The 15,926-nt window shown below is 52.5% G+C and overlaps 1 protein-coding gene across 1 annotated transcript in view; it reads left to right on the plus strand.

The window, feature by feature from the left end:
- Positions 1 to 15,926, plus strand: part of CSMD2 (CUB and Sushi multiple domains 2) — a gene marked incomplete at both ends in the record, with an annotated part of 666,422 nt that overhangs the window by 372,910 nt on the left and 277,586 nt on the right. The window contains 1 exon segment of the mRNA XM_082863599.1: positions 12,745 to 12,927. Coding sequence (XP_082719725.1) covers positions 12,745 to 12,927 — 183 coding nt within the window.

A 15,926-nucleotide genomic window follows, 5' to 3' on the forward strand; every position in this document is an offset into this window, starting at 1 on the left:
CGTTGATCACATCTACTCCCATGACTTCAACCTCAGCCTGAACCCTGGTGACTTTCAGATCTACTCCCCACTTGCATGTCTAGCTGTGACACATCTTACATAGCTTCCCCCTCGGACATCTCAAGCCCACCCCGTCTGTCTTAGGCCTATTCTGGCTGCCATAACAAAATACTGTAGACTGGGACGCCTGAATAACAGGAATTTATTTTCTCACGATTCTGAAGGTTAGAAGTTCAAGATCAAGGTTCTGGCTGATTTGGTTTCTGGTCAGGGCTGGCTTCAGATGGCTGCCAGATGTCTTTCTGGCTTGCAGATGGCTGTCCTCTCACTGTGTCCTCACGTGACCTTTTCTCGGTGTGTGCACATGGAGGGAGAAGAAGAGTGTGAGTGCGTTGTCTCTTCTTATAAGGACACTAATCCTATCAGATCGGGGCCCCACCCTAGGACTTTGTTTAACCTTTATTACTTCCTTAGAGGCCCCATCTCCAAATACAGCCACAGTGGGGGTTGGGACTTCAACATCTGAATCTGGGGGAGACACAAACGTTCAGTGCATTAACACCATCCCAAACCAAGCTCTCCGTCTCCACCCCCACACCCCCTGCTCCCATGTCCCCATCCCAGTGAACAGCACCACCATCCACACCATCACTCAACCTCATCTCCACCTCCTCCTCCCTCTCCCACCTCTGACTCAGTCCCCAGATTCTGCCAGTTCTCCCTCTGCGGCGCCCCAGCTCCTCTGTCATTGACGTGGCTAGGCCCTCATCGCCTCTCACCTGATGACCACACAGTCCTCCTACCCAGCATCCCTGACTCCAGGCCCCTCCCCCCAGCCCCGCCCATCTACCGCTTGCAGCTCAGTGATCTTCCTAGAATCCAAATCTGGCACAGTTCCCTGCTACTTAAAAAAAACAAAAAAAACACAAAACTTTAATGACAGCTTCTCACTGCTTTCAGGATAAAGCGTAGTCATTCGTGTGGCATCCAAGGCCCTCAATGATGGTAATTCCAAGCCAGATTCTAGCTCCTATGAACCCATTCTAGGCAGATTGCAGTTTATTGATCTATCTGGTCCTACAGGGCGTAGCCCAGTGCCTGGCACAATCGGGCACCCTTCCTCTACATCCTCTCAATCCGCTTTCGTCCCGCTTTACCACCTCCCGGCACTCAGGTGCCAAGAGCCCACATTCTTCACTGTCCCCATAGACTCTGGGGTCAGACAAACCCACTTTGTAACCGAGTTCTGCCATTGGCTCTGTGTGTGATCTTCAGCCAATCCCTCCACATCCCTGAGCCTGAGTTTTCTCATCTGTGAAGAAGGGCTGATAAACATTCATCTCACAGGGGTCTTGCGAGGATTCCGTGCAGTGAAGCCTCCAGCGTGGGGCATGGCACACTCGGTTTAAAAGCCTGATCCCCTCCCCTGCTTCCCTAGTCCTGCAGCTCTTCTAACCTGCACTCATGGCCCAAAGCTTCAGAATTATCTCCACCCCCATCTTAGCCCTTCTTTTAGCCCAGCTCCTGGGGAATTCCATGCAGGACAGACATCTTGGCTCAGGGATGGGAGGGTGGCCGGGATGCATGTGTTCCACAGGTGGCATGAGTCATTTGAAGGCATTTGAAGGCAGAAACCCCCAGGCATACCTGGCCCCATCAGCATCAATACCCCATCTGCCCCTGTTCAGGTAGAGAAAAACTGCCTTAGAGCAGGCAGGTGACACTGCAGTATCATCACCACCACCCCCCACCACCCATTAAAAGTTTGAGGTCCTGGGTGGGAAAAGTTGAGGGATTTATTTCCCAGAAATACTTCTCATCATGCTTGTCACAATCCCAGGTCAGGGTGGGGGAGGGGCCTCCAGCTCTGTCAATATCTGAGTCTTTGGCACCTAGAAACTCGGGCCCCCTCCATGAGGGCAGCCAGCTGTAGGAAAGCATTCATATTTGCAATTGCTCTGCTTCCCAGCAGAATAAGAAATATTTAAGGAACAGGCAATTAGCACTTACCAGAAACATTATAAAATTACATACAACTTGCTAACAAGTTTTAGCATCAATCTCGGAGTCGCTTCACTTCCTGACTTGGAGCCTGGAATCTGGAAGCCTAATGCTAGATCTCGGAGGCCGGCCTAAGGGAGGAAGGAGCTGGGACCCTCACCCTGGAGATACGGAGAAGCAGGGCCGTAGAGATCACGCAGAAAGGATGCCCTGTAGTCCAGGGGACTCGTGTTGGAAATAAGGTCCCCTGTGTATTCAACATCATCTAGGCCCCTATTATATGTTACAGACACTCTTAAGACCACAAGGGGATACAAGGATAACAAGACAACCTGTGCCTTCACCCAAGTCTTAGTCTGTCTTCATTAGAGTCCAGAAAGTATGAGAAAATGGGGAAATATCAAGGAGGGGCAGCTAACCTTACTTGAGGGCATCAGGGAAGGCTCCCTGGAGGAGCTGGTGTCTGAAGCTAAGACTCGTTTATAAGATGGAAAGGAGTTGGTCAACATCCCAGAGAGAACAGGTTGACTTAGAAAGCCTGATCCCCTAGGGTTGCCTAGGGTTGAAGCTAAAACTTCCACAGAATGAAGTTTGAGAGCAAGTAGGGGGAAGATGGCCAAGTCTAGCCTTCTGCAGGCGGTGCCTGCCTCCCCTTCTCCAGAACTGAACTCTGGTGGCACCAGGAGGCCTCCTGAAACAGATGGTGTTAGAGCTGAGCTTGAAAGGAGACCAAGGGCAGCAGCCCAGCATCCTGACTCTGCTCCTTTTTGGACCCTGCCTTTCCTCCAATCAGAGCGTTAAGCACATGGCCATTTTCAGCCTCCAGTCTGCAATTTTCAGGACCTCTGTCTCTTCTTACTTTATCCCCATAAGCTCAGAGGCCCAAACTTTCCATCTTCAACCAGGAATGACACCAGGCATGTTTCTAAGATGTTCACTGAGTTTCCATGATACCCTTAAAGCTTCCTCAGGCACTGGGACCTAGAGGTTTGCTAGATACAGGCAGCAGCTGCCCCTCTCAGGAAGGCCCAGTGGGACCCACGCTACACACGAGTCTTTCTTGGCCCCCGGGAGGCCAGGGGTGCTAAGCAGCGAAGGATGCTGCACCTTTAAAATTTGGCAGGAAGTCATCTGTCAATGACATATACTCTTTAAATCCATGGGCTTTTGCAAACGGCAAGCTCCAGTTTGGAGCTGATACAGACAGCCTGGGGGCAACCTGGATGTTCTGCATGTTTGTCTTCACCCCATATTCACCATATTCACCCCTGTTTCCCAACCTCCTTCAGTCTGTGACATACCCATGACAGTGTGGTGGAGGAAAGGGATGGGAGGGAGGAAAGAGATGGGAGGGACGAATGTCACCCACTTCCTCCACCCACATCTCCACCCCATTCATGAAAATTGTGTGCAGAGAACGATGCACAGGTTCCTGGAGATACACGTACAGCTGCCCTCTGTCTCCTGCCTGCTTGTGCCCTTCCCATCATCAGTAGAAACGTACAGTGGGATGTGGTTCCCAGGAAATCCATGAGATCCAGGCATGCCCAGAGGTCGTCTTAAAGCACCAAAGATGTCCTGGTCGCTCATTAGGAGTCTGTGCTGGTTGAACAAGTGGTCTGGAGGGCTCAGGATGCATAAGGCACTGCGCTTGGTTCTGGAGGTACAAAGAGCAGTAGGGGTGGGGCCCCCATCTGTAAGGAGCTGATCCCGGCTCTTCACGGTCTCCCAGACCATCTCTCCAGCCTCATCTCCTTTCATCATCACATCCTGCCACACTGAACTTCTAACTATTCTCCAGAATTAAAATAAATAAATAAATAATTGTCCAAGGGGGCTGGGAGTGAGAGAGAGAGAGAGAGCTCCTAAGGCTACCTGGGTGACTCAAGGGTACAGCCCCAAGGAAGCACTTGAGCTGACACTGAGAGATGATTCTTTGTCTAGTTGACAAGTGGAGGGTGTTTATTAGGAAGAAAGGACAGCAGGTACCAAGTTAGAGCCACGTGAGAGCCGGCTGGGCTCTGCCAGCAATGGGCCAATAATGACCTTGAGGAAACACCTCCTGGTTCCTGGTTACGTTCCATGTGCTGGACATTTCGACAGTTGTCTTATATACATAAACGCATTTAATCCTGAAAACAACCCTGCAAGGTTGCTGTTCTTATTACCATTCCTGTATTACAAGTGACAAAACTAAGACTCAGAGAGGATATGAAAGGTACCCAAGGTCTACTACTTGGTGTCAGAGCCAGGACACAGATCCGGGACTTGCTCAGGGTCCTCACCTTCGCGCTGTTTTGCCCACTGCCCGTGGCTCCGTTTTGTGGTGAACCTCAAGGTCGGAGATGGACAATAGGAGGCTGGGGCGGGAGGGGCAGGCAAAGGTCCTGCCACGCCAAGGAGTTGGGGTTTTCATCTGTGGATTTTGGGGAAGCCATGGAAGAATCAATGAGCAGGGCACACTAATGATCAGATGTTTGTTCCTGAGCGATCTCGTGCTGCTTTGCAGAATATGACAGAGTAGAGGGAAGGGGCAGGGGAACAGCTCTTGCCTAACGCCATGCCCAGGTGAGGAATTGAGAGGGGTGGACTTGGGCGGTGAGGGGAAGAATGGAGAGCAGAGGGTGCAGGGATGTCCCGGAGGAGGAACCGCCAGGAGGTGGTTAGCGAGGGCTGTGATGGGGAGGGGAGGGCAGAACCCAGGCTGATTCCTGTGTCTGCCTGGACAACCTCCATGAAGCCTCTTGCCTCCCCCAGCCGCAGCCCGAGACCGGAGCTGCCTCCCCTTCGCCCCCAGAGGTTGTGTGGTCAGGTACACACCCCGTCCCGGCCCACATCATTTACTCTGTAACTATCTGTAGAGCCACCTGACTGTGAGTTGTCCAAGGGCAGGGGCCCTGTGTCAGGCAGCTCTGTACCATTAGCACTGAGCGTGGCATTGGACACACTCCCCGTGCCACACATATCAGCTGTGCTCACACACTGAGCAGCATGGTCCCTGTGCTCCAGACGCTGTGCTAAGTGATCAACAACACATAACTGACGCCTGCCTCCATAGCGCTTCCCTTCCAGTGGGTGGGGAGATGAGAAACGAGGAAGCCACCTGGCAGCCGGCAGGGCACCAGTGGGGGCTGAGATGGTGAACCAGGTTGTCCCTGATGCCCCGACAGACAGTAGGCTCCAGGAGAGAGGAGATTTTTGCCCTTTTTTCCCGCTATACATGCAGTGTCTAGAACAGGAGCTAATGAAATGAATAGAGGAATACTTACAATCGGTGCTACAAAGAAAAAGACCAGGGTGCCGAGAGAGCAAAGGAAAAGGGAAACATCTAAGAAGAGAGGCCAGGGAAAGCACCTTGAGGAGGTGACGTCTTACGCTAAAGTCTGGGGCGAGAGCAGTCGGCCATGTGACATTGGGGAGGAGAGGAAGCTGCAGCCCGGGCTGAGGGAACAGTGAATCAGTGAAGGAACAAATGAAATCCCACCCAGTTGGAAAGGCAGCAAATCGTAGCCCATGGTCAGACCCTCCTCTCCCTCTACACGATGCTGCCCTTCTTGGAGCACATCCAGTGGTGAATTTATACAGACACGAGAAGCAGTTCCTTCTCTACAGACATTGTCATAAAAGAGGATTCCAATTTGGTATCACAAATTGAAAAACCTGGGGAGAAGACAGTAAGGTTGATCACAGACGATAGGAATAAAACAGCGGAGAAAGGGGAAAGCGAGTATGCAGAGCCCAGTCGTGATGGAATTCTGAGGGTCTTTGAAGCACGCATCTTGTGTCCGCCTTGCTTCTGGTCAGCAGAAGGAGGGAGAGGGAAAGATGAACACTTATAGAGGGGAATTCTGTTAGGCCAGATAACAGGAAGCTGCACGCGTGATTTCCCCCAAGTCAGAATTTGGCTTATGGATTTGCAGTTCTGGGTGGCCAGAAGGGTCAAGGTCACATGCCTTTTCAGGCAGGGCTGTGGAGCCCAGAGAGTCCCCTTGCAGGAGGGCAAGGGGACTTGGTTCCCGTGTGTCCCCAGCAGGGGTTGGCGCTGGGCTTGGAGGGAAGATCCAGACCAGGACAAGGGTGTCTGAGGGCCAGCCCCCAGCCCCGCTGGCTTCCTGAAGGGAGCTCTCAAACTCACGAACCATCCTGCTCTGTTCTTTTTTGTGTGTGTGGCACACGGGCCTCTCACTGTTGTGGCCTCTCCCATTGCGGAGCATAGGCTCCGGACGCGCAGGCTCAGTGGCCATGGCTCACGGGCCCAGCCGCTCCGCGGCACATGGGATCCTCCCGGACCAGGGCACGAACCCATGTCCCCTGCATCGGCAGGTGGACTCTCAACCACTGCACCACCAGGGAAGCCCTGTCCACTTTTTTTTTTTTTTTTTTTTTTTTTGCGGTACGTGGGCCTCTCCCTGCTGTGGCCTCTCCCGCCGCAGAGCACAGGCTCCGGACGCGCAGGCTCAGCGACCATGGCTCACGGGCCCAGCCGCTCCGCGGCATGTGGGATCTTCCCGGACCGGGGCACGAACCCGTGTCCCCTGCATCGGCAGGCGGACTCTCAACCACCGCGCCACCAGGGAAGCCCAATCCTGCTCTGTTCTTCCTCTCCCCCGACCTGGTCCTGATTCCATGGTCTGCACATGCCCCTCTCCAATGCCTTGGCCCTCTTTGCCAAGTGCACCCTTAAACCTGACTTCCCCGAGGTCGCCCCTACCCAGGAGCCCTCTCCAGCACTAGCAGCTCCTGTCCACAGGCCCCGTGAGCTTCACATTTGAGCCGTGGGCTCGTGCACTTGCTCTCCATTGCTGTTCCACCTATGTGCAAACCCTTCCCTTTGACCTAGACTGTCTCCACCTCTGCCACTCGCTACCCTCCTCATGGATGTCACCAGCCTCTTCCTCTCCACTCTGGGTCTCGCCATCACCTTGCCTCTCGTTTCTCAGCCTTCTCCCATCCTGTCAGTGCGGACCTTGCTCTCTGGCACCTCTGAAGCCTTCACTCCACCCACCTGCTCTGGGGCCCCTTGTCCCTTCCGCTCCCACACTGGTTCCTCCCTCTACTCCATTCACCATCCTTCTCTTGGCCTCTACATCCCCATCCCCTCCCCCGCTCCTCCTCTGTTCACTTCCTTCCTCCTTCAGCCTGAGACCCTTGCATCACACATCAGCCATTCCTTGAACAGTATCCTTGACTCCCTGCCCACCGCCCTGCCGTTTTTCCAGGTTCTGAGGGATCTGGGACAAGCCACACAGCCCTGCTCGGTGGCAGCACCCCTGTAAATGAGCTGTCTCCACCCTCCATGGAACCCAGGGTGCATGGCAGTCCTTCCAGCCATGATTCCTCTTCTCCAGGTGACTGTTGCAGACGTTCTTGTCAACGTCGCATCCTTTTCCCCACAGCCCGTCCCTCACCTTCAGCAAACATCATGACACTTCGTCCTCCTCCACTAGGAAAGTAGAGCCTGTGTCATCACAAGATCTTCTTCAACCTCCCGCTCTCCTACCTGAAAGCTCGCTGTGATCACCTCTTCCCTCTGCCCCGCATCACGAGGGAAGGGGAGCTTCCTGGTCTCTAAGGTGAGCCCCCCAGCATGCGCTGGGCCCTGGGCTCCTGCTTCTCCATAGCCTCGTGCTGTCACTGCCCATTTCAGCTAACCAGTGTCTCTCATTCAGTTATATCCATTCATATTCTCTCTCTCTCTGCCCTCCCCTAGCATTTAATTATGGTCAAGTTTCTTCGACCTTAAAAAGCCTTTTCAGCTGCCCCCTCAAGGCCATATTCCTCATAAGTTGCCACCTGAATTCTCCCTATTGCTTCACTTCCAAGAAATGCCTTCTTTATGAGTCACCTACTCTTCCCGGATCGTCTTCCTCTTCTCCCGTCAGTGCCGGGCCGGCCCCATCATCACACTCAGTCTCCTGCCAGTATCCAGTGAGCGCCTTTCACTGACCTGCTTTCCAGTCCTTTCTACACTTCCCTGCCACGTTCGATGCTGTTGGTCTCCTTCCTGAAACTCATTCTCCTCTAAGCTTCTGGGGCTCCGCTCCCTGCAGGATCTCAGACTAGCCTTCTGCTGGTCCCTGCAGTGTCCCTAACTGTTCTGTCCGGACTAATGTCTCCCCTTGGGTGGTCTCATTCTTCTCATGATCCTCTATGAGCTGAATCCAAATTCTGTATTTCTAGACCAGATTTTCCTCGTGGGCATAAGACCCACGTAGCCCCTTTCTACTAGGTTTGTCCCCGTGGAGGTGCCAAGTGACCCTCCAGCCCTGCTCCCTCCACATCTGGTGAAGATGAAAGCAACCCAGTACCCAGGCCAAGTCCTGCAGGCAGCGTAGCCCCTGCCTCCCCGTTATCCCCTGTCTGCTCAATCTCAGTGTGGCCTGTGGCTTCTTCCTGCTTTGGACCTCCCAAGTCTTTCTGCCTCTCCCCATCCCCTCTGCCTGTGCCCAGTCCAGGATGCTGTCAAAACAGCTCCCATGGGCTTCCCTGGTGGCGCAGTGGTTGAGAGTCCGCCTGCCGATGCAGGGGACACAGGTTCGTGCCCCGGTCCGGGAATATCCCACATACCGCGGAGCGGCTGGGCCCGTGAGCCATGGCCGCTGAGCCTGCGCGTCTGGAGCCTGTGCTCCGCAACGGGAGAGGCCACAACAGTGAGAGGCCAGCGTACCGCAAAAAAAAAAAAAACAGCTCCCAGATCATTGGAAGCCTCCCTCTAGAACGGAACCTCCATGGCGGCAGGGCCTGTGTCTGCCTTGTTCTCTGTCTCACCCACAGTACCCAGCACAGTGGCTCATGCTAAGGAGACACTCAGATGTTTGTTGAATGAATGAACGATCTCCCTGCCTCCAGAATTGCTGCCCCCAGACCATTCTCCAGGCAGCAGTCAGGGTGACCTTTTAAAATCCACACTATGAAATGCCAAGTGGAATGAAACCCTTTCCTGAGCCCGCATTGCCTACACTCTGAAGTCCAGTCTCGTTAGCAGGTCGAATAGGCCCTTTTGTGGGTTGACCCTGCCTGCCTCTTCCAGCCTCATCTCTCCTCACCTGGTGGAAGGTACTCATGCTTGTGGAAAGGCAATGTGGCGTGGTGGTGAGGAGCCCTGGAACCATACAACCTGGGTTTGGACCTCAGATTCACCATTTCCTGGCTCTGTGACCTTGGATAATTACATCACCTCTCTGTGCCTCAGTCTCCTCACCTTTAACATGGAGATAATAGTACCTAGGTCACAGTGTACTGTAAGGATGAAATGATTCACTATATGTAAAGTTCTCAGAGTGGCTGCCAGCACATAGCGCTAGAGTGATTAGTTCTATAACTAAAAGTTCGTTATGATCGTAACGATTAGTTAGTTGTCATCACTGCTATCATTGCAGTCCTGCAAACAGCCTCTGAGACTCTGCATGGGCTCCTCCCCCACCTGAAGGGTCCTTCCTCTCCTCTCCCCACACTAATGCCTTTCTCTTCTTCCCAGCTTTACTGAGATGTAATTAACATATAACATTGTGTAAATTTAAGGTGTACAACGTGTTGATTTGATATATGTATATATTGTGAAATGATTACCACAGTAAGGTTAGTTAACACACCCGTCACCTCACCTTACAGTTTGTGTGTGTGTATGTGTTGAGAACTTTTAAGACCTACCCTCTTAGCAACTTCCAAATATACAATACACTGTCGTTAACCAGAGTCACCATGCTGTACACCATCGCCCCGACTTATTCATCTTATAACTGGACCTTTGTATCCTTGTACCACCTGCATCTATTTCCCCCACCCCACTCTTGTCAACCACCATGCTACTCTCTGTTTCTATGAGTTCATTTTTTTTAGATTCCACATATAAGTGAGATCATACGGTATTTGTCTTTCTCTGTACAACTTATTTCACTTAGCATAATGCCCTCAAGTTTCACCCATGTCACAAATGGCAGGATTTCCTTCTTGTTTGTGGCTGAGAAATATTCCATTGTATGTGTGTGCCACGTTTTCTTTACCTGTCCATCCATCAGTGGACATGTAAGTTGTTTCCATGGCTTGGCTGTTAGTAAATAATGCTGCAATGAATCCCACATAACTCCTTTCACCTGCTGGCTCCTAGACAGGCTTCAGGCCTCAGCTTAAACATCCTCCAAGAAGGCCTCCTCCAGGAAGCCTTCCCTGATGCCAGGGTTGGGATTGGGCTGAGATGAGAGAGGCACTCACCTTGGGCATAATTTTAAGGGAGGCACCAAAGAACTCAGTAATTAAATAATATTTTAATGTAGTATTTTTTAAAAACCAAGATTAATGCAAAATATCCATGATAAAAAAATAGCATTTCAATAATGACAGACTCTGATGGCCAGGACTAGGGTGGGACAGGTGAGGTGAGCTGTGCAAGTGCTGGGTCGGATCTGGTCTTTTTATTAAGTTCTGGTGTTTTTCTTCATGTTGGATTTGATTTATAGGCATCAATTTTGATTTTCTAAAAACATAATATTGCACTAAGATCGTATTTGTCTAGATGGCTGAGTTTCTGCGCTCCCTACAGTTTTGTGCGCAAGGTTAGTGCATCACTTCCCGCACCTGTTTCCAGCCCCGCCCTCCAAGTTTGAGTTGTGCTGCTCCTCCTCGGCGCATCCATGGCACAAAGCACCCTGTGTCGTAAATACTCGCTTCCTTGTCAGGATTGTTCAGTCCTTGAGACCAGAGCCCACGACCAGGTCTCAAGTGTCTGGCACAGGGCCTGGCACACAGTAGGTGCTCATTATATGCTTCTGATCGCACTGACGGCAGGAGAAACCGGATGGGTGTGGAAACAGCCAGGCCTGCACCGTGGAGAGGGCTGGGCAGCTTCTTCCTCCCGCTCAGGATGCTTGTTCTCTGGAGCTGATCACACCTTCAGGGTAGCTGCTGTGGTCTAAGATGCAGGCAGGTGGACCCCACATTTACATCTTCTACAGCATGCTGGGGCCTCACCAGGACACCTTAAACCTGGGTCCTGTCCCAGGCAGTGAGCCCCAGCTCTGTCTTCAGACACTGGGTACCTTCTTCCAGGTCTCAGGGTGCCCGCAGTGACAGTCCTCGCCAGGGCCTCACGCCCCAGAGAGAACGTGTTTGGGGACACCGGAAGAAAGAGGGCCTCGCTGCTCACTCCTGCAGGCTGACTTGTCCCGGGGCCCGTTTTCCGTTCCTCCGATCCCCTGGGGCTCTGGGATCTGGAGTCAAGGGGCCACCTTCCTGGGAATGCCTCAGTGGCTGCCTTCCCCCAGCCCTGGCAGAAGAGCCAGCTTCAGAGGAGGGTTGAGGTGTGCTTTCAGGCTGTGTGTAGAGGGACAGGCCAGGGGCACGTGTGAGATGAGAGGCGGGTGAGCTGACCCGCCCTTGAGTTCTCAGGCCTGGTGTCTGCTCACACAGACCCCTCTTCTCCCCCGAACCCAAGGACTCTTGCTGTTTGACTTAGATCTCTCTCTCTTTCACACACACACACACACACACACACACACACACTCCCACAATCCCAGCCAAAGAATGCCTTGTTCTGCCAGTAGTAGGGAACCATGAATGTGACGGTCAACAGCCCAGCCATGTAAGGCGGCAGTACTCGGGGCTCACCTGACCAGCCGCAGGGCCCAACAGCTGTGGTAAGAAAGCTTTTGCAGAATCACCCGTGTCAGAGCCACGCACAGCAACTTCGGGGACTATGGCTCCTGGCAGCCCATAATGGTGCCTACGGAAAGCGCAGGGTCCCTTTGGCCTGACAGTCCTGGGAAGGTGTCCAAAAACTTCCCCTCACTCCAGCCGCCTCTCTCCCGAATTATAGGACTCCTGCCGTCCTCACCTCACCATCTGTCACATCAGCCATGCCTCCCGTCCTTCCTGCAGGGTGCCTTCCTCTCTGGGAGCAGAGCTCCTCCCCCGCCCTCTCTCCTGCTTCTTCCTCCCCGCCTCCCTGCCCTTCATCTCTCACAGCTCCAAGCACGGGGCTGGTGGAGGCGGGGCAGCTCTGGGGGAAACTCCAGGGACTTGGCCAGGACAGACTCCTTTCCTGGAACGTCGGGGTCCTGATTGACTCTGCCACGAGGCAGCCAGCCCATCATGTCCCCAGAGCCCAGACCCTCAGAGCTGTCTCAGGGAACGCACTCCCTGTCTGATTCACCACTGTTGAATCAAGTGAAAATTTAAAGGCATACGTAATGAGTCATGGGTTTCAATTTACCTGCTCCCGTCTTCAATCGAATTAAAAATGTATCTTCGTGAAAGTGCTTCCGTATCAGAAGCCAGTGAATATTGATTCTCACTTAGTCTCTGGTTGGGGGAAAGGCAAGCAGCAAACCGTCAGCCGCCTTCTCATCTTGCGCTTGCCTGGACGGCTCAGGAAGGGACTGAGCTGAAAATCTATCAAGTGACGTGAGTAATCTGAATGCGAGTCAAGTCAGGAAAGATCGCTCCGAACCGTGAGCTTGTGAATTCCTAGGACAGGTGTCTCACAAAGCATGTAGCCCCACCTTTCCTGAATGAAAATATCCAAGCACCTGCAACACTCTGTGTGGACATAGAGCCCAGGCATTTGAGAGCAGGAGGGTCTCATCCTCCCGAGATGCTGTTTTAAACACGACCTTGCAGGGTTTCTCATCAAAAGCCCACCTGGGTCCCTCCGAGCCCAGCCTCGTGGCGGAGGTGCAGCATGGCCTTCCAGCTCCGAGAGGCATGGAGTCACCATGTGTCTCTGTTTTCTCTTTTCCTGTCTTGCAGAGATCGAGCAGGGCAGTTGTGGAGATCCTGGCATACCTGCCTACGGCTGGAGGGAAGGCTCCTGGTTTCGCCACGGTGATACACTCCAGTTTGAGTGCCAGCCGGCCTTTGAGCTGGTGGGGCAGAAGGCAATCACGTGCCAAAAGAATAACCAGTGGTCGGCTAAGAAGCCAGGCTGCGTGTGTAAGTGAGCGGGGAAGGCGCCGCTGCGGGGTCTCCACCGAGAGGCCAGGGGCCCACTTCCTAGCTAATCCGGACCCCATCCTTGGGAACCTCGTAGGTCGTAACCGTAGCTTCACTCTGGTTGGTTTCTTCTCCTTCTCAAAACGTTGCCGGCTGAGTCCTCGTTTCTGGCAGTGACGTGGATCGTAGCACTGAGAATGATTGCTCCTGACATTTGGGGGCCTTCTTCAACGCCGTCTTACTCTCCCTGGTGACCCTTGAGAGCAACGTCAGACCCCGACATTTCCTCCTCACCCTTCTTGCTGTCATTGACGCCATATAGTCGAGCCAGGGCAGAAGGTGCTGGCGATGATTTCGTGAGACGGTAGACTCTGTGCCAGCCTTGGGGTACCACGAGACGCCATGGCCTTGTGGGAATATATACAAAGTTTCATCAGATTGCTTCCTCTTGCATTGGATTTAGGGAGGATTGGGGATCAAGCTGTCTTTGAATTGTTGATCTTTCAGAGAAAGGGTTGGAGTTGAGTGCTCTGTTCTCCGGAGATAACAAGGAATCCTTTCTTCCTCTCTCTGGGATGGTCTGACCTCACTTTCCGGTGCAAAGAATACTTTAAGTCCTGGCTCCCAGGGAAATTGGCAAGTGTAAGGGGACTGTGTATAGAGGAGCAGGCTTGGTCTTTGTTGAGAAATCAAAGGTTCCACCTCTGGGGCTGTCACCTCTTCTTCTCCCAGCCCTTGCCACTGCCCCTCTCTGTCTCTTACAATCTGCTTCCCTCGGGGAAGGGCAGACAGACTGACCCTCTGATCTTTCTCGCCATCTCAGTGGGCTTCTCAGGGCCTTGGAGTGCTGCCTCATAGAGAGTGGTTGCCCCTTGGGGCCGGGGAGAGGAATGACATGGGAGACTGTAAGGGAGTATCTGTGATGACAGAGAGTTTGGCGTGTGAGTTGGTGAGTTGGGTCATACCACGGTAATTCTACTTTTCAAACAAAAAAAATCACTTTGTGTAGTTGACAAAGCATTTTTGATGACTTGCGAGCTTATGTAAGAATTCTTGCCGAGGTTTAAAGATCAAATCGTTCTTAGATACACATGAAGCAAATCACCCTTATTGAAACAAATAAAATTGCATGAAATTGGCTGCCCATCTGTGGCCCAGTGTGGTTAGATATGTATACCCTGAAAGCCAAGGGGACCAGAGGGGCAGGGGAGGTTAGCAGGGGGCAGCTCCAGGCAGGCAGGAACAAAGGGCCTGACAGTCTAGAAAAGAGCCCAGGGCAGAGTGGGTGGGTGGAATGGAGTTCCCCAGGGTGGGTCGGAGGCAGGACCTCAGAAGGCAAAGGTCTAGACTGTGGGAGTCCCAGCTAGTGTGGGTGTTCCATCTCTGAAATCCATCTAGGTGAGACAAGGCAGGGAGAACTGGAAAGGGTCAGGTCTCTGGGGCAGAGAGCTGGCAGGAGGGAAGTGTGTAGCAGAGCCAGCCAGCCACTTGGAACCAGGATAAAGTTCCCTGCCTCACAAGCTGAGAGACGCGGGGAGCAGAACGCTACCGGGGGAGGGGGGGCGGGGTCTGTCACTCCAGCCCTCCAGGAATTTACTTGGCCCTTTGGCTCTTAGAAGTAGTTTCAGGAAATGTTTCTAGAACCTTCTGTAAGTGCTGCTCAGCAGGCCCCTCGTTGCCAGGAGGAAAGCTGACAGGATGCTAGATACTGCTTACAATCACCTGAGAAGAGATGAGGGCAGAGCAGTCCTGGAAGATATGGGGCGGTGCTCTCTGTGGTTTAAAATAAGGAAGAGGGGCTTCCCTGGTGACGCAGTGGTTGAGAGTCTGCCTGCCGATGCAGGGGACGCGGGTTTGTGCCCCGGTCTGGGAAGATCCCACATGCCGTGGAGCGGCTGGGCCCGTGAGCCATGGCCGCTGAGCCTGCGCATCCGGAGCCTGTGCTCCGCAACGGGAGAGGCCACAACAGTGAGAGGCCCGCGTACCGCAAAAAAAAAAAAAATAACAATAGAATAAGGAAGAGGAGCCCCAGGCTTACTGATGAGAACTGTGAAGCAGGCACTCTGGGGGGCTAGGATGGCATTTCTTCTTCTGAATGATTCTGGGAGGTGGGGGATGATATCCCCAAGGTACTCCCATTACTAGGGCTTTTCTGGTCATTTGGGTGTAAGAGACACAGTTTGAGTCTCAGGGGTGCTGGCTTCAGTGGAGGAGGCCAGGGAGAGCCAGCTGGCCCCAGGCCTTTGCACCACAAGCAAGGTCACGAGTGAGTGCCATCTGTCCGCTCTCTACTGAGTACCCAGCCCCTAAGCTGATGCACCCCTAGGTCCTGGGCTTTGCCCTCAGGTGGTGAAAGATGGTACTAAGAAAATCTGGGTGCTCTGAGAGAACTTTGGATTCAACGTCTGGAGACCTGTATCTTAGTCCCGGCTCAGTTTTGTGCCTATGTCCAGGGCAACTTCTCTCTGGAGTTTGGTTTACTAATCTATCCGATGGGGTGGCACTCCCCAAATTCTAAGCCTCTATGATCGTATTTATAGAAAAAGACAAGTGTGACATGGACAGTCCTCACCTTTTCCATCGTGAATACTTGGAAACCACTCTGTAAACTGGGTCATTTACAGAGCAGCTCGTGCTTCAAGGGATAAAGTTAAACTTTGGCGTTCTGCCTGATCCCAGATCAAATATATCATAGTGTGTGATCTGCGGAAAAGGGACAACATCTGTAAGCATTTATAAAAATATAAAATAGTACAGTCAGCCTCTGTGTTTTATAGTGTGGTCAGAAATGTACATAGAAAAGCACCTCTAGCAAACGTTAGCTTAAGTGTCCTAAAGTTTAGCACACATTAGTCACAATAAACATTAACACAATATTTAGCAAACAGTACTGTTCTTTCCTTATGAGGGTTTAGAAGAGGATTGGGGGGATGTTTCGATGGCTCAAGTTTTCTTTGAACATTTGTCCAAAAAGCGCACAGCAGTGCATTGTTCTTCTC

This window comes from Leucopleurus acutus, assembly GCF_964270905.1.
Source record: "Leucopleurus acutus genome assembly, chromosome: 2".
Classification (NCBI taxonomy): domain Eukaryota; kingdom Metazoa; phylum Chordata; class Mammalia; order Artiodactyla; family Delphinidae; genus Leucopleurus; species Leucopleurus acutus.